Source organism: Ambystoma mexicanum, chromosome 1p (assembly GCF_040938575.1).
Source record: "Ambystoma mexicanum isolate Mex_15411 chromosome 1p, UKY_AmexF1_1, whole genome shotgun sequence".
Taxonomy (NCBI): Eukaryota; Metazoa; Chordata; class Amphibia; order Caudata; family Ambystomatidae; genus Ambystoma; species Ambystoma mexicanum.
The window spans coordinates 1,175,823,515-1,175,842,597 of record NC_090921.1 but is presented as its reverse complement, the minus strand read 5'-3'; the positions used below and the strand labels follow the sequence as shown (position 1 = coordinate 1,175,842,597).

The window sequence follows — 19,083 nt, the reverse complement described above, 5'->3', positions numbered from 1 at the left end:
CTTTTCGCTAGCTGGAGATCCGATGTAGCTCTCCTCACTCCCTTGACACTCATAACCACCAGATCCTAACCATGATGCCTCTTACCGCGAACAGAAAAATGGCCATCCAATAACTCGGGCTCCGGCCCACCCATACACATTGGAAAGACAAAGGCCCCCAACCCAATGAGGGAAAATCTATTTCCTCTCCTTCCATCTGTGCATCATGTGCAACCGCCATCGCCTGTATGGCTGATGTCATCAGTGTGCCGGTGGTACCGCACAGAGCAGAGCTTCTGGCTCAGACACAACTTCCCATCCATCCAAAGCACTTTCGCCTGCCTCCCTTTGCCGCTGCACAATCACACCCTCTGGCCGTTGGTCTCGCTCTAGACTTTCTCAGAAAAATATAAACAGTTGTGATCCACATGCTGCACCAAAGGACCGTTCAGGAAAAGCACAGCACCCTTCGTCCATGCCCAACATGCACCAGCTCCTTTCAGGATGGACACTGCACTCTCCGGCCATGTCCCGCCTGCACCGGCTCCCTTCACATACTGGATTGCGACTTTGTGACTCCCAGGTCCATGACTTTCTTCCTGCTGGCCACGCCCCACTTCGAGCTCATAATGTAACTCGCACCACCTGACCTGCGAGCCCTGCGACCACAACCTACTCCTTCCTGGCCTCTTCCAGCTGGTAATGTAACTGTCACTGCCGGGCCTACGAACCTTGGACCCACGGTGCTGGCCTGCCTGGTCCCCCCATTCCTGACAGCACTATTTTGGGGTGTGGATGGGTCCTTGGAGGGCAGTGGTCGTCGCTTTGCTGCTCCCTCCACCATAGCACTCCTGGTATCTGCACCTTGTACTCCTGCAATCCGAAGAAGCCCACCTCATCGCCAAAATAGGGTGGTTTTGTTCGTCACATAAGACACTAGAACCAGGCCTCATTGTAAGTCTCTATAATGTCTGTTAGAGTGAAAGAAGGTAAGTTCCAAACAGGTAAGTAGGTACATGGACATAAACCCATAGACAGACACACCGACCATCCACACCCAACCAGCTGCCAGATCTTACTGCCTCTCTCAGAACACTCATACAGCCTTTACCACGTTCCACCCTGACCTCACAACTTTCTAATACCTCAGTCAGGCATCCAGACAACCTGAGATCATAGCACGGGTATCCGGTCATATTTTTGAAAACGTATTTTCGAATGACCATTATGTGGCAAACATTTTGCCGAAAATTTATTTTTCAAATGTTTTTTTTTTAATTTTATTTGTTTTTTTGGGTTTCGTTAGTGAATAAAAAGTGTAAATAAACAAAAAACGGGAGTTTGGGGGGAACTCCCCCATTTTAAAAATCAAACAAAAAAAAACATTCAAAAAAATATTTTCCGGCAAATTTGGTGTCGAGAAAATGGCATTCGAAAATATGGGTTTCGAAAATATCACTATAAACCCATAGCACGTACGGCTTACACAGTTCTACGATCAGGTTAACATTCGGGTTCAATTCCCTCCCGCACAAGCTATCTGCTCCTCCTACCAGTACCATCCACCAGGATCAGGCATCAACCACGGCCCACTCAAAAATACAACCAATAACACAAAGTTGAAAAGTTATGCATTTCAGTAGCAGTGGGAGTTGCTTTATGACCACAGCAGTGCGCATGTCCTCCCAGGATTGTCCTTCCCGTGCTATAGTACTCCTACACTCTGAGCGTTCTCAAGGCGGAGCCTTTTAGAGCTATAGAAGCCCTTCAGTGTGAGATACCTCTCTACAGTGCCCTGTCTGTGCTTTAGGACCCTGGAGTCTGGGCTTCCTCAAGCAGTACCTCGTCAGAGCTACAGGACCCCTTCAGTGTGAGATGCCGCTCTGAAGTGCCCTGTCTGTGCTATAGGACAGCCACAGTTATCGGTCATTAGTGAAAGACCCCAACTTGGTGAACTTCACCCCCCACACCTCCCAGCAGTGACCTGTCAGGTCTAGGAACTGTTGCAGAGAAAGGGTCCTGTTGACAATGGAAGGTTAGTATTTCCAGCAAGGCTAAGTGCCTGTTCCGTTGACTTAGCTAGGTTTAAGGCATACAGTCACATCTGTTACCTGCAAGTGAGCGGGCTCGCCTCTTCCGTATAAAACAGCCAATGAAAGTAGCATTCGATATGAGGATGACGGCCCCCATAGCTGCGAGAGTGGCGATGAGATACAGAGGGAGCTCAAAGGTTTCTGGTGGAGAAAAACATTGTTTAGAAAAGAGTGGATGTAGATGGCATGGCCCACTATACCACCTGCCCATCAGTGATGACAATGTGCCTGCGAAGGAAGCCCACCCAGCACGGTTCTTTGTGCCGCCATATTTTCCGTCGGCCTCGGTGCATGACTTCATGTTCATAGTTGAGAAATGCCCCTAGAAATAAGCCAACCGAGGACCCCAGGTTCTCCCTCATATGTTATCTTACATGACTGGTGGATGCAAGCGAATTGCACTGGGGAACAGAGATTCAGGAAATGCAGTCCAGCACTGTCGCTGACATCAGGTGTAACAAATACGCGAGGTGTAGTCTACCTAATCTCTGACGTTTGGTCTTGAGCACCAGTGATGGGTGGAGGCTTACGCTCAGCTCTGAGCCCAGGCCACTAGTATCAGAGGTGGCCGGGTTCTGACCTGGTAATATCCATCACGTTATGACCTGGGTGTGAGGGGTGCATGAGGTGTGGACTACCATCACCTCTGAATGCTGGTCTCTGTGAGCAGTGATATGTGCTACATGACCTACCATGATCTCTAAAGTCAGATTCTGAGTTACAGAGGCCCGGAGAGGGGGTTGGTCTGCTATCAACTATGATGTCATGTCCCGCATTCCAGTGCTGGGTGGGGGTGACCCACCATCATCTCTCAAGTGAGGGTCTAGGTACCACAGAAAGGGAGGCGGGCAGCCTATCAAAATCTATGATGCTGGTTCCTGGGATACTTGCTAAGAGTATTGGAATTTTCAGGGCTTACTAACATCTGTCAAAGCAAGACACATTTCGATGACGGGCTAGACACTCCGTATCCTCAACTCTCAATCTAGAGTTCAGGTGCGTCAGCTAATGTTACCTCTCAAATCAGGTCCCCAGTGCTTAGCTGGGGCATGGCCTACAATAATATCTAATGGAAGGTACTAAGAAAGGCCGTGTCCAGTCAAAGGATCGAATGAAAAGGATCGAATGACAAAAGGTTCGAGTCAAAAGGACCGAAAAACAAAAAGGTTGAATGCCTTTTTTAATGTATATATTTTTTTTTGGCTTCCGTAAAGGTAAAAAACGTGTTTTTTACACCAAAAACGGGGGTTTGGCAGACAGACCCTCCCAAAAAAAACAAAAAAAAAAATCAACCCTTTTTTTCCATCCTTTGGACTCGAACCTTTTGTCATTCAATCCTTTTCATTCGATCCTTTAACCTATACCCAGAAAGGCAATGAGAAGGGAGTGCAGCCTAACATTGCCTCTGACAATGGGTCCCGGATATCAGGGATGGGCTGGTCTCGCCCTAACACGAGTATCCTTCGTAGGCGAGATGCGAATTACAAATCACCAGCTTATGCATGCCTACATCTCTGATGGCAGTTCCCGAATACTGTGGGCGAGTGGAGTGTGGGCTACATTTATCTTTCAACTCGGGTCCCAGTAACAAGTGTTGGGTGGTTCCTGGTCTTCTGCCATTGCTGTAAAATGTCTTTTACTGGAGATGTGTGGGACATAACCTTCTGTCATTTCTGAAACCAGTTCATTGTGCTCAGTTATGGGTTGGGCAATCATTATCATCATCTTATCCTTAACCCCATTGCCCCTACTCCTTCCCATCCGCCCGCCCCCCTCAACTCCCACCCTGCCCCGGACCTCCACACCTACCACACACATGGCCTCCTTCTACTCCACTGATACAACACAGCCAGGTCTCTCCCACCTCTCTGCCTTCACTCCTCCCTCAGTCTCTGGCCCATATATCTTCTGTGCCACTTATTTCCCCATTTCTCTTATACCAATCATCCCTGCCCCTGGCACCCACATCTATGCATCCTATGCTTCCCTCTCCCCCCCGTCCCCACTCTTCACTGCCTGTATTCTGGATCTCCACCCCCCCCACCACCCAGTGATCTATGCCCCCTGACTTCCTCACCCCACCTCATGCCAACTTCTACCACACACTGCGAATGGCTGTGCTCCATCTCGAATGATCTCACCTGGTGGAGGAGGCAAGGGGATTGTGGGCCCATCAGTGCCTGGGTGGACCTCTTCTTTTGCTGCCAGAGAAAAGGAAAGGAATCATGTGAGGGTGACATTCACAAAGGCCCATCACTTGAAAAGGCATGCATGGTAACTCTGCGTTGGGCAGTACCTCATCACTAACACCGGCCTGGACCATAGCACCTCTCGCAGAGCTATGAAAATGACAACATTGAATTGCACCTGCCCACACGTCAGCCAACTGATTGGACTATGATGATGGCTGGCGCACGCACGCACGCACGCACGCACGCACGCACGCACACACACACACACACACACACACACACACACACACACACACTTTATGTAGAGAGAGAGAGAGAGAGAGAGAGAGAGAGAGAGAGAGAGGTTAACTAGCCACACCACTTCATTGTCTCCTACCAAGCAGCGCTGAAATGGATGATAGCTTGGAGCACTTTCACGTGTAACTTCTTAGTCTCACTGTGTCGGAGGAGTTAGGTAAGATGGGTTGGAACGACATTTGGCATAGCAGGTTGCAATGCACGAGGTGGCCGAATACAGTGACTTTGGAAGGGACGCGGGGCTGAGCTGGCAGGGGAATCAGAGAATGGAGATCAACCGGATTGTTTCAGTGGTGTGGCTTACTGCCACCTCACAAATTACTCCACAGTGCTACAGGTGATGCTCTCTCCAGCATGATATGATATGATTGGTTATTTATAACTTATAACGCGCTTAATACCCAGAGGTTTCTAAGCGCGGACCTGGGAATCGAACCTGTGTTGCTCCGTGTCGTCTTGCTTCCAAGGTGAGCAAGTTGCCCCTGGGCTATCCTCCCGAGACATGGATGCGTTTAACTTAGATGGGCTGTCAGCACTATCTCGCCTCATACATACACACACACACCCGCGCGTGCATACACACGCAATGTCCTCATGGTCCCCACCTTCTGGTTACTTTCTGTAGTGACAGTCTGCATGCACCCTCAGCCTTGAAATCTGGTGTCAACAGTTCTCAGCCAATGCTGGAAATTACCTTCGGTGGTTACAGTCAACACAGCCCCTCCATCGGCGTAGTCACTCTCTCCCAAGGAATTGATTGAGTTGATTGAGAAGTTGTAGGCCGTGCCCGATGTCAAGCCGGTGATGGTGAAGGTGTCCGCCTGGGGTGGGAAGACATCAACGTACATGAAGCTGGCAGCCTCCATCCAATGGTACCTGGGGAAGGACCGCCGCCATGGATAGAGCCAAAGAGGTTAAGAGATGGCACCTCAAGGAGACCAACACTGCAGCAAGATACCACTGCGAGACAACTGTCATGTAGGTATGACTGTACCTCTGATGTGAATCCTAGCAGTCCACCTAAGTAACCGTCCAACTCCAGTCATTTAGCCCCAAGCTCATAACCCACCTACCCCCAATCTTCCATTTTTAGCACTAGCCTAATGGAGCTTTAGATTTCGGATGATTGTGGCCTATAAGAAAAAGAACATTAACTACCCAGCGGATCAGCCATTTCCAAACATGGAGTGTGTGCCTGCCACACAAAAGAGTGCATGATTTAGTGGCAGGGTTTGAAATAGAAAGTCATCAATACAAAGATTGCTGACAGCTTCGAGGTGGTGGACAGCGTGTGCCTGCAAGAGTTTGTCGGTTGATAGCTACTGAAATTGATTTGCAAAGTAACTGTGCCAGAATGTTTATAAAAAGGAAATTATATATAGGACGTGCATTTTTACAACGTCATTGAAGGTAGATAAGGACAACCAAGCACATCATGAATCCTGCTCATTTTCAACCCTGCACTGTTCTCAACACTACCATATACCTGCTGTGGCTACATTTGAGAATCAGGACCATACTTCGAATTGTTGACATGGCTACAAACAAGACATCTGCCACTGTCCTCTCGGTGTTACAACCCAAGCCTCCTTATCAATCCTGTCCTTTACAAATGACTCTCTTGCACTGTCATAATCAGTGCTTAATTTGTAAATAAATAAGTGCCAGGGTGTCGTGGACAGAAGACACAAACACGAGGTAAGGTGTACGTGGGTTTATTGGGGGTCCGCAACAGGAGCTTTCTTCTCTCAACACTCCCTCAACTATCTCTCTGGAATCCCCCAGGTGTTCCAGAGCCGCTATGAGTAGAGCTCTGGAACGTATTCACAACACAGGCCCCACATATTTCCTAGCACACCTGTGTCACATTGGGGCGGGCAGATCCCTGCCGATTGTTGCCACCACCCACAGATCTTCCACACAATAACATATTTGTGGTGAAGGCTTCAACTCCCATTGGCTATGTGAGGGTGAAAGAAGCACTGACCATGGCAGGTGTCGATTTACAGATCAAATCAATTTATCAATTTAATATGAAATAACACTGCATACTGGCTGTTCAGTTGCGTATTGAAATGAGAAATGTCTATGTGCTTGTTAAATACATCATCATTAACAGTTTGCTCTGATTCTAGAGGTGGCAAGTGAAACATGATGCTATCTAGCCACAGGATCAAGAGCAAACTTGCTCTCCATCCATGGCAAATTGCTAGACAACTGGAAGGAAACTCATAACTGAACTGAAGAACTTGCCAGTGAAACACTCCAGCAAGATCTTCTTGTATTGGTTGGCACTCATGAAAGTCAATCCTTTTGAGCAAGTTGCCTTTTTCCAGCCTTGCTGCTGGCTGGTGACTGTTCTGCTGTTTCAACCCACCCTACTGTGGCAGCGCTGCTGGTTATTACAGCTGAGCCACATCAATGCCATGCAGGCTGACTGGAGCAGTGTGTGGGAATGATCACCTCGCGTGCCCAGAATTGACATCTTAAAAATCATAGCTTTCCATGAAAATGGAAAACTAGCAGTACCCTGCCTCCCTAGGCCATCAGGTTCATGAGTAACAATAAGCTGGCCCACGACTGGCAGCAATACATAAAGTTTCCAAAACACCACATCATAATCAGAGTCTGAGACAATATGTGCCGGGGGTCCGAAATAAGTGCCAAGACTGAGCCCCGGCAAACTCCCCCTCAAATTAAGCACTTGATAACGTAACTCAAATAAAATATCTCTTGTGTGCTCAACACAAATAAAGGTTTTCACTATAAACCGTAAATCTAATACAGGCTTCTTGACGTTATCATGGCGTGTTCAACACGTTTCTGTCAGCCGCCATGTTCTCTTTGTGCCTTCTTGCACCGAGGTCTGATTTCCGTTTTAGTTGCAAGCTACCTGCCTTCACTCTAGCCTTCATCCCGTGCAGTCCCATTACAACCGAGGTGCCTGCTTGCCATGCCCTCGACACTTACCTCACTCGGAATTTCTGCTCCAGCCCGCCGTCAAAGCCGGCGCTCCAAGACAGCGTCGCAGAGTTGTGGGTGAAACTCACCACCTGCAGGTTGGTCGGTGGGTCTGGGCGACCTGTGCAAGATTAGAGAGAGAGAGAGAGGCAATGAGCGTGTCCCATTCGTGGTGGTGAGGGGCTGTCAAAATAAACTCTGGCGTGGCCTCTCTCTGTTGAAGGACATTTCAAAGCTTCAAATGTATGCAGGGCTTAGTAACAGGGAGTATCTGCCCTTCCCCAATATGGCTGCAGGACAGCATGCACCAGCACTTTCCAGTATGGCTGTGGGGCCATAATTTGCTGCAAGTCTCCTCGCAGCCCTTCCATGAATTATCCGTTTTCTCTACACGACAAATGGACCCCAACCATGTTCTTTCATCTCACTGTAACCTTCTGTCTCCTGACATGTCCGGTTCCACGCCTTAAGCTCTCTGGTCCCTTCCACGACCTCATCTTCCCCCCTACTCCCTGTGTTCTCATAGGGGTGGGTCCCCTTTTATGCTCCCCCCCTGCCCAGACTGCCACTACTGTCCTCCTACATAGCCTACAATCTCTCACTAAGGCCCCTTCGCCCCCCTTTTCACGTCCTTCACCCTGATCATTGTCATCTGCCAAGGCTGACCCTTCGCCACATGAGACGGGTGCTCCCTTCCATGCCCCCCCTATCCCAGGCATCCTGTCTATGTCCTGCCCACGCCAACTCTTCTCCCTTCCCTATTAAACCTCATTGCCCAACTGCGTACCCATCCCATTTGTCTTGAGCCCCCAGTGTACATTTCCATGTCACCTCTAGTCTGCCACCCTCCTGGTCCCCTTCCATAACACCTTATTTTGCTCTAAACTCCACTGCCTCCTATATATCCCTATTTCCTCGATATCCTATTGTCCTCTCCCCCACAATTGCCCCCTTATGTGCCTGTACCCACTTCCTCTAAGCCCCACCGTCCCGCCAATAGCGTTCTCTACGCTTCTAGCCCCCACCCCGCCCCCAAGACCATGGACTCACTGGTGCTGACGAGTTGAATGTCGAAGCTGTCCACTCCCAGGGGATTAGTGGCCGTGCAGGTGAAGAGCGCATAGTCCAGCACTGCGCTCACGTTCACAATGATCAGAGTACTGGTGTGGACGGAGCCCTCGTGCAGGGTCTTCTCTGAATACCTAAGGGGGAGGCCGCGTGGGCAGCAGGGGTCAGGGGAGGAAGGTAAAGTAGAGGAAGTAAGAGCAAGTAATCTCATTTCTATCAATGTGATTACAAATTATTGTTTAGTAGTAGGTCTAGTAGTGACCGAAGCAATAATAGTAATAACAAGAAAAAACTATTTTTCTCTTGAGGTCAGCATCAATCTTCTCCTCAGACCCCCTCCCCCATAGACCCGCCTACATTTCAGGATGAAGCTGTTACTCCAAGAAGAGAAAAAGAGAGAGCAAGGGAGACATAAAGAGAGAGAGAGAAAGAGACAGAGCGAGTGGGAGACATACAGAGGGGGAGGAAGGATGATCGAGGAGGGAGAGCGAGAGAGGGAGATGGAGGGAATGAGAGCGAGAGGGATAGAGAGAGAGAGAGAGACAGAGAGGGAGGGAGGAAGAGCGAGCGGGAGAGAGAGAGCAACAGATACACACACACACAGATACACAGAGCCAGACAGACACACAGAGAGAAAGCGAGTGTGTGCGTGTGCCAACTGCACAGGGCTTCTTGTAATTCCCAAAGGTCTTGGAGCCCCAACACCACTTTCTGAATGTTGCAATTTGTTTGCTTAGGGATGCCTTTAATTCTTTGCGCTTTGAAACAACTACGGTGTTGAGCAGGCACAGTACAAACACATCTAAAAATGATAGTATTAGTAATATTCACGTTGGCCGCAATGCTTGCATTTTGCTTGGCATTGTCAATGTTCCGCTTGGCCTCTAATTTCTTTCGCTCCTCAGTCTGCAGAATGAGACACACTCATTGCTGAAATGCAGCAGGACGGAGGAGATGGAGGGGTCTCTCTTGAGGGCCAGAGCTGAACACAACCTATGCCACCCACAAGAAGTGCCTCATGGGGGGCCCGCGTCCCCAGAAAAGGATCCTACTCTAGACTGTGTAAAGAAGGCCTCCCTCCACTGGGCACTTTTTCTGAAAAACTCTGAACCCCCAGCATGCCAGGGATGCAGAGTCTCGGATCCTCCTAATTTGGTGAGCAGCTAATGGACATCCTCACCCTTGCCCAGGGTTCTGCTCTACCACATTTGAACTAAGGAAATTGAGCGTGGTTATTTGTTTGCCATTAACTACCTACACTACGGTTGTATTATACATGATTTTCCAGGCTGAATTTCACCGTAGGTCCTTAATAAACAATCCTAGGATTGAAAGGCCATTAGCCTGCTCAATGAGCAGGTAAAGGCTAGCATGCCCTTTTTAGCAGCATGAGTCAAGCAAGCAGAGACCTCTTGTTTAGGGTGTCTTACTTTCTAGGGTGTCTCTGATTGTGGATCAGTGGACCTTCACGTGTTTGTGTCCACATGTTGGTCACATTAGCTGTGAATCAATTACAGTGAATTTCAGTGGCAGGTAAGTCATTAGGGACACTGATTAGGGAGCCATTTTACCTAATGGAACTTCCCACTCTAAGTACAGGGCCTTAGACTCTAGCAGCCGCCAGGCTGTAGCAAACCCTAAAGGTGCTGCGATTCCCATTGATCCCAGTGGAGAGAAAAGATGGAAGCCTTGGAATGGGGAGATGCAGGGAGGAGGTGGGAGGAGAAATTATGCCAAAAAGCTTTAGGAAGTTGATCAGAATCTCCTAACTGAAAAAATGGCATAGAACCAGATAGGGAGCAGCTCATCAGGAACTATCCAGCCAGGTCCAGAGATGGGCTCTAGGCCCTAGTCCCTGTCCTAAGTCCAGCGAAGGACAAGGTGCTCCGCTCACTGTACATGTTAGTCTTACCTGAGTACTGTTCAGACCGAGCATGACTGTTACCTGGGGCTGCTGGGGTCCAGAGAAACCCCCTTCTTGGCCCAGCTGAACTGAACGTTGGGGATCCCCTCAGCTTTGCAGACTAGGGCGGCAGCATGGGTCCCAGCCCCCGAGGCAGCCACCTTGCTCAGGTGCACTCCCTTCTGGATCTCTGGCTTAACTGCGTGGAACAGCGGAGGAGAGAATTAATTGCTGGTTGGTGAAAGTCACAATACAGCGGATGCATTCACAGGCCCAAATACTAACTCAGTCACCCACAATCTCTGCCGAACCCCCACCAGAGGTGGATTGCTCTATAGGGAACTGCGCCATTACTGGACAGGCTAGTGACAATGGGGAGCAGTTAGTCACATTTCAGACTCGCTCAAACGTCTCACTCTGAGTTGATGTGATTTGCTGACTTGTCGTCCCCAATCTTAGGAGACCAACTCAACTCCTCCTTGCAGGGTGGTGGCCGGTTCTATTTCATGCACCTCAGCCTTCCACTCTGAGGGCATCTGCCACCCACAACGTCTATGGTCTTCTGTACCCCTTTTAAAGTCATAGGCGATCTACTCTGCTGACCTGTCACTTGTAAATTCATCAGCTTCCCTATATCCCTGTCAGTGCTTGAAGTCTGTGGTTATTTTTCTCGAGTGCAAGGACATAACGTAATTTTCTACATGTGTATAGCACTCCTCTTACGTTGGCAACCCCGTAGTTTAATGTTACCTTTGTAAGTCACCCATTTCTTATATGTTTTTGTTGGTTTTTTTCTCCCTTGGCTACGCCCCACTTTGGTCACACCCTCATAAAATGACTGACGACTTGTTTTCTTCTTTGTGCTATTGTACGGGCAGTCTTCCAGGGAATGCCTCGGCGGCCTTTAATTATGTTATTGTAATGTATTTCTGATCGAAATTGGCATACCTATTTTGCAAAACATAAAAATGCAACCATCTATGTGCTACTCTTCCGTCTAATGTCTACACTCCTTTCCACCGCAAGGGCCGGGAGGCTAGTTTGCCACCATCATCTTTTAATGGAAGCTTGATGGTGTGGCTGTTGAGTTTTTTACCCATCCCTACCCTTGTAACTGTCAAAGCATTGACTACCTGTGTAGATCTGAGAGATGAACTTGTGATTAAGAAAACAACAGAAATGGAAATCTGAAGCACTACCCTGGGAAAAGCAATCAGAAGGTACATGGATCTCCTGTTTTTTATCAAGGCAACTCCCAGATACAATACACAGACAGCGCAGAGCAATGACATGATACGTACATCGCACAATAAGCCTGGCATCACTCTTCACAGGAGGTGCAATCCCATTGTCCACAAAGCACTCGTACCGCCCTGCGTCGGACCGCTTGGCGTCCTGCACGACCAGTTTCCCTGTGGCTCCACTCACGATCTTTTCGAACGATGCCAAGTCCCGCTCGTCTTCACCCTGACAATAGGAGGACAAAATCAAGAGGTCAGAAGATGACATGTCAATTCCTATGTGGTTCCCATGTTCCAACTGAAACATTTGGCAACTTCCAGGTCTTATTTAGCATTTCAGGGGAGGGATACCATCGCTGAGTCGGTGTAAACGGTGTTAGAATCCCCCTCATCCATATGGCTAGTGGGACAGCCAAAGCAAGAAGTGGTCCGCGGTGAGTAGCCCCTCTCCGCTCTGGTCTAATGCCTGTCCTGTGGAACACATGGTCTCTATGCGGAGGATGCGTGATGTTTTGTATGTGGGAAGAATGGAAATTGTCCACCTATTATTCTTTGATATGTGCCTGTGACCTGTGCAGAGTGAAACAAGATACATTCAACTTCCGATCATCCCCTAAGTGCTTGCGCTCAATTAGTTTCTTAAATACTTTTCAAAGTCCCCCTATTTCCTAGGGATTTTCCCCCAACTTATAACACATAATGGTTGAAAGTGTTGTCTAGTTGCAAAGATTTCAACTGTAGAACAAGGAGACTGCTATTCCAGTCTCAGCTACCCCGTGTGACCAAACTGAGTTCTCCAACCCTTGGAAAATAGCTGTATTTCGAAGTGCCGCAGATCCGTAATCCGCCACTTACAAACAAAATGGCGTTATGACCAGCTGGCTGGCCCTGCGAAGAATAGGCAAGCAAGGTATTTGTTTCGAGTTGCATGGTCTAGGGGAGGCAGGCATGCACGCATTAGTTTGCACAGGAAGTGAAGTATACAGTCGGCAAGCTTGCAGATGCTTTTGAAGCCACGCTCCTAACCCTGGGGAGAAGCTGGCAAAAGGGAGCGTAATGTCTCATAACAGAGTCTTGGCTGCATGATACATCAGGTCGCATTCTCGTCCAAGGCATGCCATCAGACTGGTATCTTACGTGTTGACAGGAATTCCACTCACCTGGGCGGAGGTTTAGCAGCGATCTTCTGAACAACAATATCCTGTGCCTTACTAACACTACAACACAACATCCAAATGGAGGCCTTCTTTTTACGTGTTACCTTTTCACACACCCAAACAGTGTACATGCTTCTGGTGTACCATCCACCTACGCACAATGGGAATTCTTGCTCCACATTCTTAGATCTTGCTGCTGACTTTAGACAACGGCATACCGATTTGGTCGTTTTAGGGGATTTTAATCTGCCATCTTTACAATCCACACCAGACAGGATTGCCGATTTTCTACAGTCCATGAATGATCTAGATCTTCTGCAACAAATTCTAGGCCCCACTCATACACAGGGCAACAGGCTGGATTTGGTGTTTTCAGCCCCTGGGCTGATCACTACTTCCTTTCCGTATAAGGAATTAACCCACTACGTGCCAGTCTTCGTGAACACACAAACAGTCTTTGCGAACACACCAACTGCCCATACTGCACACACTCCTGGCTCCATGTTAACTTGATCATCGCCCATGATTGTAATGTGTGTGAACTACTATGCCTGCAATTGTAAATATGCAACTGTAATTTAATTTGTAACGGTAATTTTCTTGCACTGTCATATGTTCCCAAAGAAATGTGCCCAGTTGCCTCAGGGCTCGGTGTGCTATATAAATAAATAAATCCAAATACAAGGTTTTGTGGACAGATCACTTTGTGGTACCATTTATTATGAATTTTTCAGGTCCCTCTGTATTGACATCTCAACCTTTATCATTTAGGCGCAGATGGACACTGGTTAGCCCTTCTGTTATCTCAACCAAAGTCATTACACTTTGTGATGGGGAAAATACTAATTTATCCCAGCTGTTATCAGCTTTAAATACCGCGGCTGATTTATTAGCCACACTAAAGCTTTTAAAAATGTGGGCATGTCCCTCTGAGTCATGGTTTTCCCCACAATTGGCAGATCTCTGCCTTCTGCGCAGGCAAGTGGAGAGAAAGTGGCAGCTGACTATCCTGTTCCTACCAGACTTAATCTTCACAAGGCGACATGTACTACATACAAGCAGGCCATCAAAGAAGCTAAACAATCGTATTTTTCTGGCCAAATCACTAATGCCCTTAATCAATCTAAAGAACTTTTCAGAATTGTCAGCTCCCTATCAGCTGCTCCTTCTGCACCTAGTAGCACCCCTCCCACTCAGCGTTTGTGTGGTGGACTATCTGACTTCTTTATTGATCAAATCAATCGCATTCGTCAAACTAAATCAACAACGGTGCCTAATCTATATGCAGGCAGTCCGGCCTTAATAGCAGCATCAACTAACTAACTCTTCATCTTGGCCCACTTTTTCGGTGGTGGACACAGATGTTATAATCAAAGCTACTGGGAAGCTTAAATCCACTTCGCCTTTGCACCCTAATCTTCTTAGTGTCTTAAAGCAAATAATACTGAACATTGCACCTCTGTTTGCCATGGCTGTTAACAATTCCTTTTCTTCAGGCTCGATTCTGACCTCACTTAAGAATGCCATGGTGATTTCACTTCTTAAAAAAGTTGTGCTTGATCTCTTGCTTCTATCCAATTATCCTTCTATTTCCTTATTTTCCTATCCTATGAAGTTGCTGGAGTTTGTAGTTACTCCTATGCTTAGTTCTTTCTTGGAAAGCTCCTCCTTTTTCAATCCATTCCAGTCAGGCTTTGGGCCTGGCCAGGCACTGAATCAGTGCTGGTATCAGTTACGGATGATTTGGTGAGGCTAGCATATCGGGGTGGGGGAGGGCGTCCTGATATTACTGGATTTGTCTGCTGCCTTCCACATCATAGACCATACTACCCTGCTTCATAGGTTGTCAATGGCCGGCATCTACGGAATCATGCGTGACTGGTTCAGGTCCTTCTTGGCTGACTGTTTTCAAACTCTGTCATTGTGGCCATTTATGTCGTCTCCCCAGGTATTGTCATGTGGTGTTCCTCAGGGGTCTGTGCACTCCCCTATTCTTTTTGATATGTATGTTCAGCCCCTTGCTCATTTTATCCAGTCCTATGGTCTGTGCTGCCATATGTATGCTGATGACACTCAGATCATAGTCCCGCTTAGTTTGGATAATCCGCCCGGAGCTGCCAATTTTAGGACTTGTCTAAAAATGGTGGGGGGCTGGATGGGCCTAAATTGACTTAAACTGAATGGCGAAAAAACGACGGTGCTCATTGTCGGACTGTCTTCAGCCATCCACTCCTGGACACCTGACTATTAGCCCCCATCCCTAGGCCCTTTCCCACAACCTGTGGCAAAGTCAAAGAATTTAGGTGTTAGGATACTGGCTTCCCTCTCTGTGGAGGCACAGGTCAGCACAGTTTGCCAAATAGGCCATTTCAAACTTTGAGTTTTGCGTAAAATACTTCTGTTCCTTCCTGCTGTCTTGCGGGCCCTTTTGGTGGCCTCAGTGATTCCCAGTGCACTGGATTACTGCAATGCCTTTGGCTCAACCAGTCTATCTTTTGGATCCATTGCAGACATTGCAAAACACTGCAGTTTGGGCAGTTCTTGGCCTCTCCTCCCACTATCGTGTCTCGACAGGAAGGCGCATCCTTCATTGGCTCCCGCTGGCCCGAGTTGAGTTTAAGGCATTGTGCCTAGTCCATCGTGCCCTCAATGGCCAAGGGCCTGACTATTTGCAGAAAAAATTCTGCCGGCATGTGCCGGGACACCCACTTTGCTCTTCCATGGATTTCCGGGTATCAGTGCCAAGAATCTGCCGAGCTAGGTTAGGTGGCAGAGCTTTCTCTGTCACCTCCATTCATTTATGGAATAGGCTTCCTTTGGAACTTCGAAGTATGTCAGACAATCTGACTTTTCATCATCACCTAAAAACCATTCTATTCCAGTAACTGTGTATTATTCTGTCCTTGACTGTGTCTCATTGCATCTCTTTAGTACCATGATGCCTGCGGGTACGTGCGCTTTACAAGACCGACTAACATGACAAACATAATATCCCTGGCATGATATCCTGCCCTCCCACCCAAACAGATTGTCATTTCTTTTGCAATTGTAGAGGAGCAGCTGCATGCCTCTGCAGGAAACCCTGCCCCCTACTTCCCATATGTTGGAGACCTAAGATCGTGCCATGTTTGATACCTGAAGTTGTGCCAATACTGCAGCGTGTGTTCGAGAAAAGATACCCTATTGAGACACCCCTACCGAATGAATCCACAAAGGGATGACAGCTTAAGGGAGGAAGTCACTGAAGGAATATGAGAAGGAGCAGAGAAAAGAAGCCAGTGATGTCACAAAATAGTATCTACAATGTTCCGAGATACTGGCTGAAGAAGATGTATAGATCCTGAAGAGACAAATGACGAAGTAAAGAATCAAGTAAACTTTTAAATACAAAAAAGGAGATTACATGTGCACGAAATGCTGCAGAAAATCAACTATTCAATAATTGTACAGATGCTGAAATGCAAGGTAGACTAAGTCATCATAGAAGCTGGCTATATGTAGTAAATAGGGCATAGGCGAATGCGCCATTGTATTGAAACTGGACATCGGTATCATGAGTTTGGTAAGCCAAGATCCATGAAGCGGGAAGGGAAAACTGTGCCACAGCAAGAATAAGCAGAATCGTGGAGCTGCATGGCGAGGTTGTCTGGCCTGGAGTCAAAACTAAAGCAACCAAGGTCAGCTATCTATTCTGGAAAGTAGCGAACGTGCGTAGAATGCAAGATCCCTTGTTAAGGTGCAAAAAAAGAACACCAGGAGTGCTAAATTTAATTAATTTAAAGCATTCGAAACCTCCAAAATGGACCAAATCGTGGTCTCCTGTCCCGTGGGCCAAGGATGAAAATAGAGTTTGATCTTGGAGTCCCAGAACAGGATAGTGAGTGCTCTCACTCCCATATATTCTGAAAACAAGGATACTTTTGCAAGGCCAAGTTCAAAGACAATCTTCATGGCAGAAGGCATGGGCAATGAGAGATGCTGGGCTAATTGGGTGGGGAGGTAGTGTCATGCCCCATCTTTTTGCACCTGGGTCTGTGCTTACGTGCTGCTAAGTGAATCGAATGTTCCAGACCTGTCACAAGCGTGCCAACCAATTGAAGTGGCCTGTATAACAAAGGACCTTATAGTTTGAAAACCAATGAGAAACTGTGTATCTAATGTTTCTGAAGATTACATGTTTTAGAGAATAGAAACATGGTTGGCTCTAGAATTGGAGTTGACCTTTGCTAAGCTCTATTGTTCCTTGTGCATTCGGATAGAAGTCGTATGTTGCAAGATCACATGAGCTGTAGGGGTTTAGCCAAAACCCCAATTGTTGAGTAGAAAAGGAGGGTGTTCTCCTGGCTATCTTGCTTATGTGGTTCATGACTAGGAGCGAACTGTGGACCAGCCATCAGGGCCCAACAGGAGCCACGGTCTCTACAGGACAGCAACCCATAACTATGTCCCAGGACCCCACAGGGGGCACCAGACTGCACACAATAGACTTGATAAAGACCCACGGGTCGAAACACGTGTCGGCTGACAACCAGGGGATGTAACTACACGCATACCAACAAAATGTAGAACAACCCATCACTTGCACAAATAAAAGTGAGACTGTTTGCAACAACCAGTGTGTAATTACATGTTTTAGAGGTAGGCATATGTTGTCCACCTGATAGTGGGCAGCCAATCACAATCCTAGTTCCTATAGAAAATATACTTAGATGTTCCCCTTAAGCCAATCCCAACCCTTAGTAGGTTTTTCATTATTGTCACATAGTATGACATCACCTCTGACGTATTTTTGATATAAAAGCTATGATTTGTGTGAAGATCGCTGAGAGAACTTGAGCGTACATCCATTGATGTTTGTTGTAAACTCTCTGTTTTAGATAAGGAACAAGTTACTTACCTGTAACTGTTGTTCTCCAGCATGGGTCTGGCATGGATTCACATGCTCATGAATATTCCCCGTCGTCAGGCTGGGAATCCTCAGTAAAGAAAAAATCAGTATCAGTTTCGTTTCTGATCTGTCTTTCTTAGTAGTAACCAATCATTGATCTCTGGGTCATACTTCCCCCAGCCAATGACTGTCCTCTCCCTAAGCCCCTCCCCTGGCAGCCATCCTCAGATTTGGTAGCACGTAAAGTGGCAGTATGACCAAGTGAAGAGCCACAGAAGGGAAGGAGGGAGGGTTCGCATGTGAATCCATGCCAGACCGATGCTGGAGAACAACAGTTACAGCTAAATAACTTGTTCCTCATCCAGCATGGGGTCTGGCATGGATTCACATGCTCATGAATATAAGAATACATAGCAGTATACACATGCACAACCACGGGAAGTGGCAACAGGCTCAACATTAAGCAATACAACAACTCAACATTAAGCATCTCTTACCTCCTCACCAGGCTCACCTTAAGCGAACAGGTTGCGCAGCACTGCTTGGCCGACCCTGGACTCCTCCCTGGAGTCCTGATCGATGCAGTAGAATCTTGTGAAGGTGTGCGTCGACCTCCACGTAGCAGCCCTGCAGATGTCCAGCAGGGGCACACCAGACAGGAACGCCGTGGTAGCAGCGATCGCTCTGGTCGAATGGGCTCTCGGACGGCCAGGCAGCGGTCGGTTTGCCAACCGGTGACAGTGCATGATGCAGCCGGAGAGCCATCTGGAAATGGAAGCCTTCGAGAGAGCCTTCCCTTGATTCACAGGTCCAAAGTTCACAAACAGATGTGATGTCTTCCAAAAACTCTTCGTGCGGTCCACGTAGAACTTCAGAGCTCTAGCCACATCCAGCGAGTGCAAAGTCCTCTTGGACGAAGGCGACGGGAAGAAAACTGCCAACATCAAGGGCTCGTTGAGGTGGAAGTCCGACGGCACCTTGGGCATAAAGGAGGTGTGCGTCCTCAGCACCTCCCTCGTGTCGTGAAAAGTCAAGTATGGAGGCTTGCAAGATAGGGCCTGGATCTCTCCCACTCGTCGTGCGGAGGTGATGGTCACGAGAAATGCTGTCTTCCACAACAGGAACTTCAACGGCACCGAATGCATAGGCTCGAATGGGGCCCCCATGAGCCTGGTCAGCACCACGTTGAGCTCCCACACCGGGGCAGGGGCCTTCACTGGCGGGAACGATCGGAATAGTCCCTTCATAAATTCCTTCACCAGGTGATGAGACCACAAGGATGCCCGTCCTGTAGTTCTGGTGTA

At 47.9% G+C, this 19,083-nt stretch overlaps 1 protein-coding gene across 2 annotated transcripts in view; it reads right to left on the bottom strand.

Moving 5' to 3' along the window:
• NPHS1 (NPHS1 adhesion molecule, nephrin) overlaps positions 1-19,083 on the bottom strand; it is a 494,360-nt gene that overhangs the window by 60,300 nt on the left and 414,977 nt on the right. For both annotated transcript variants that reach the window (XM_069604883.1, XM_069604882.1), the window contains 7 exons: positions 11,795-11,960; positions 10,536-10,692; positions 8,573-8,724; positions 7,532-7,643; positions 5,256-5,437; positions 4,214-4,273; positions 2,091-2,213 (listed from right to left, as the gene is read on the bottom strand). In XM_069604883.1, coding sequence (XP_069460984.1) covers positions 2,091-2,213; positions 4,214-4,273; positions 5,256-5,437; positions 7,532-7,643; positions 8,573-8,724; positions 10,536-10,692; positions 11,795-11,960 — 952 coding nt within the window. The remainder of the gene's footprint in view (positions 1-2,090; positions 2,214-4,213; positions 4,274-5,255; positions 5,438-7,531; positions 7,644-8,572; positions 8,725-10,535; positions 10,693-11,794; positions 11,961-19,083) is intronic.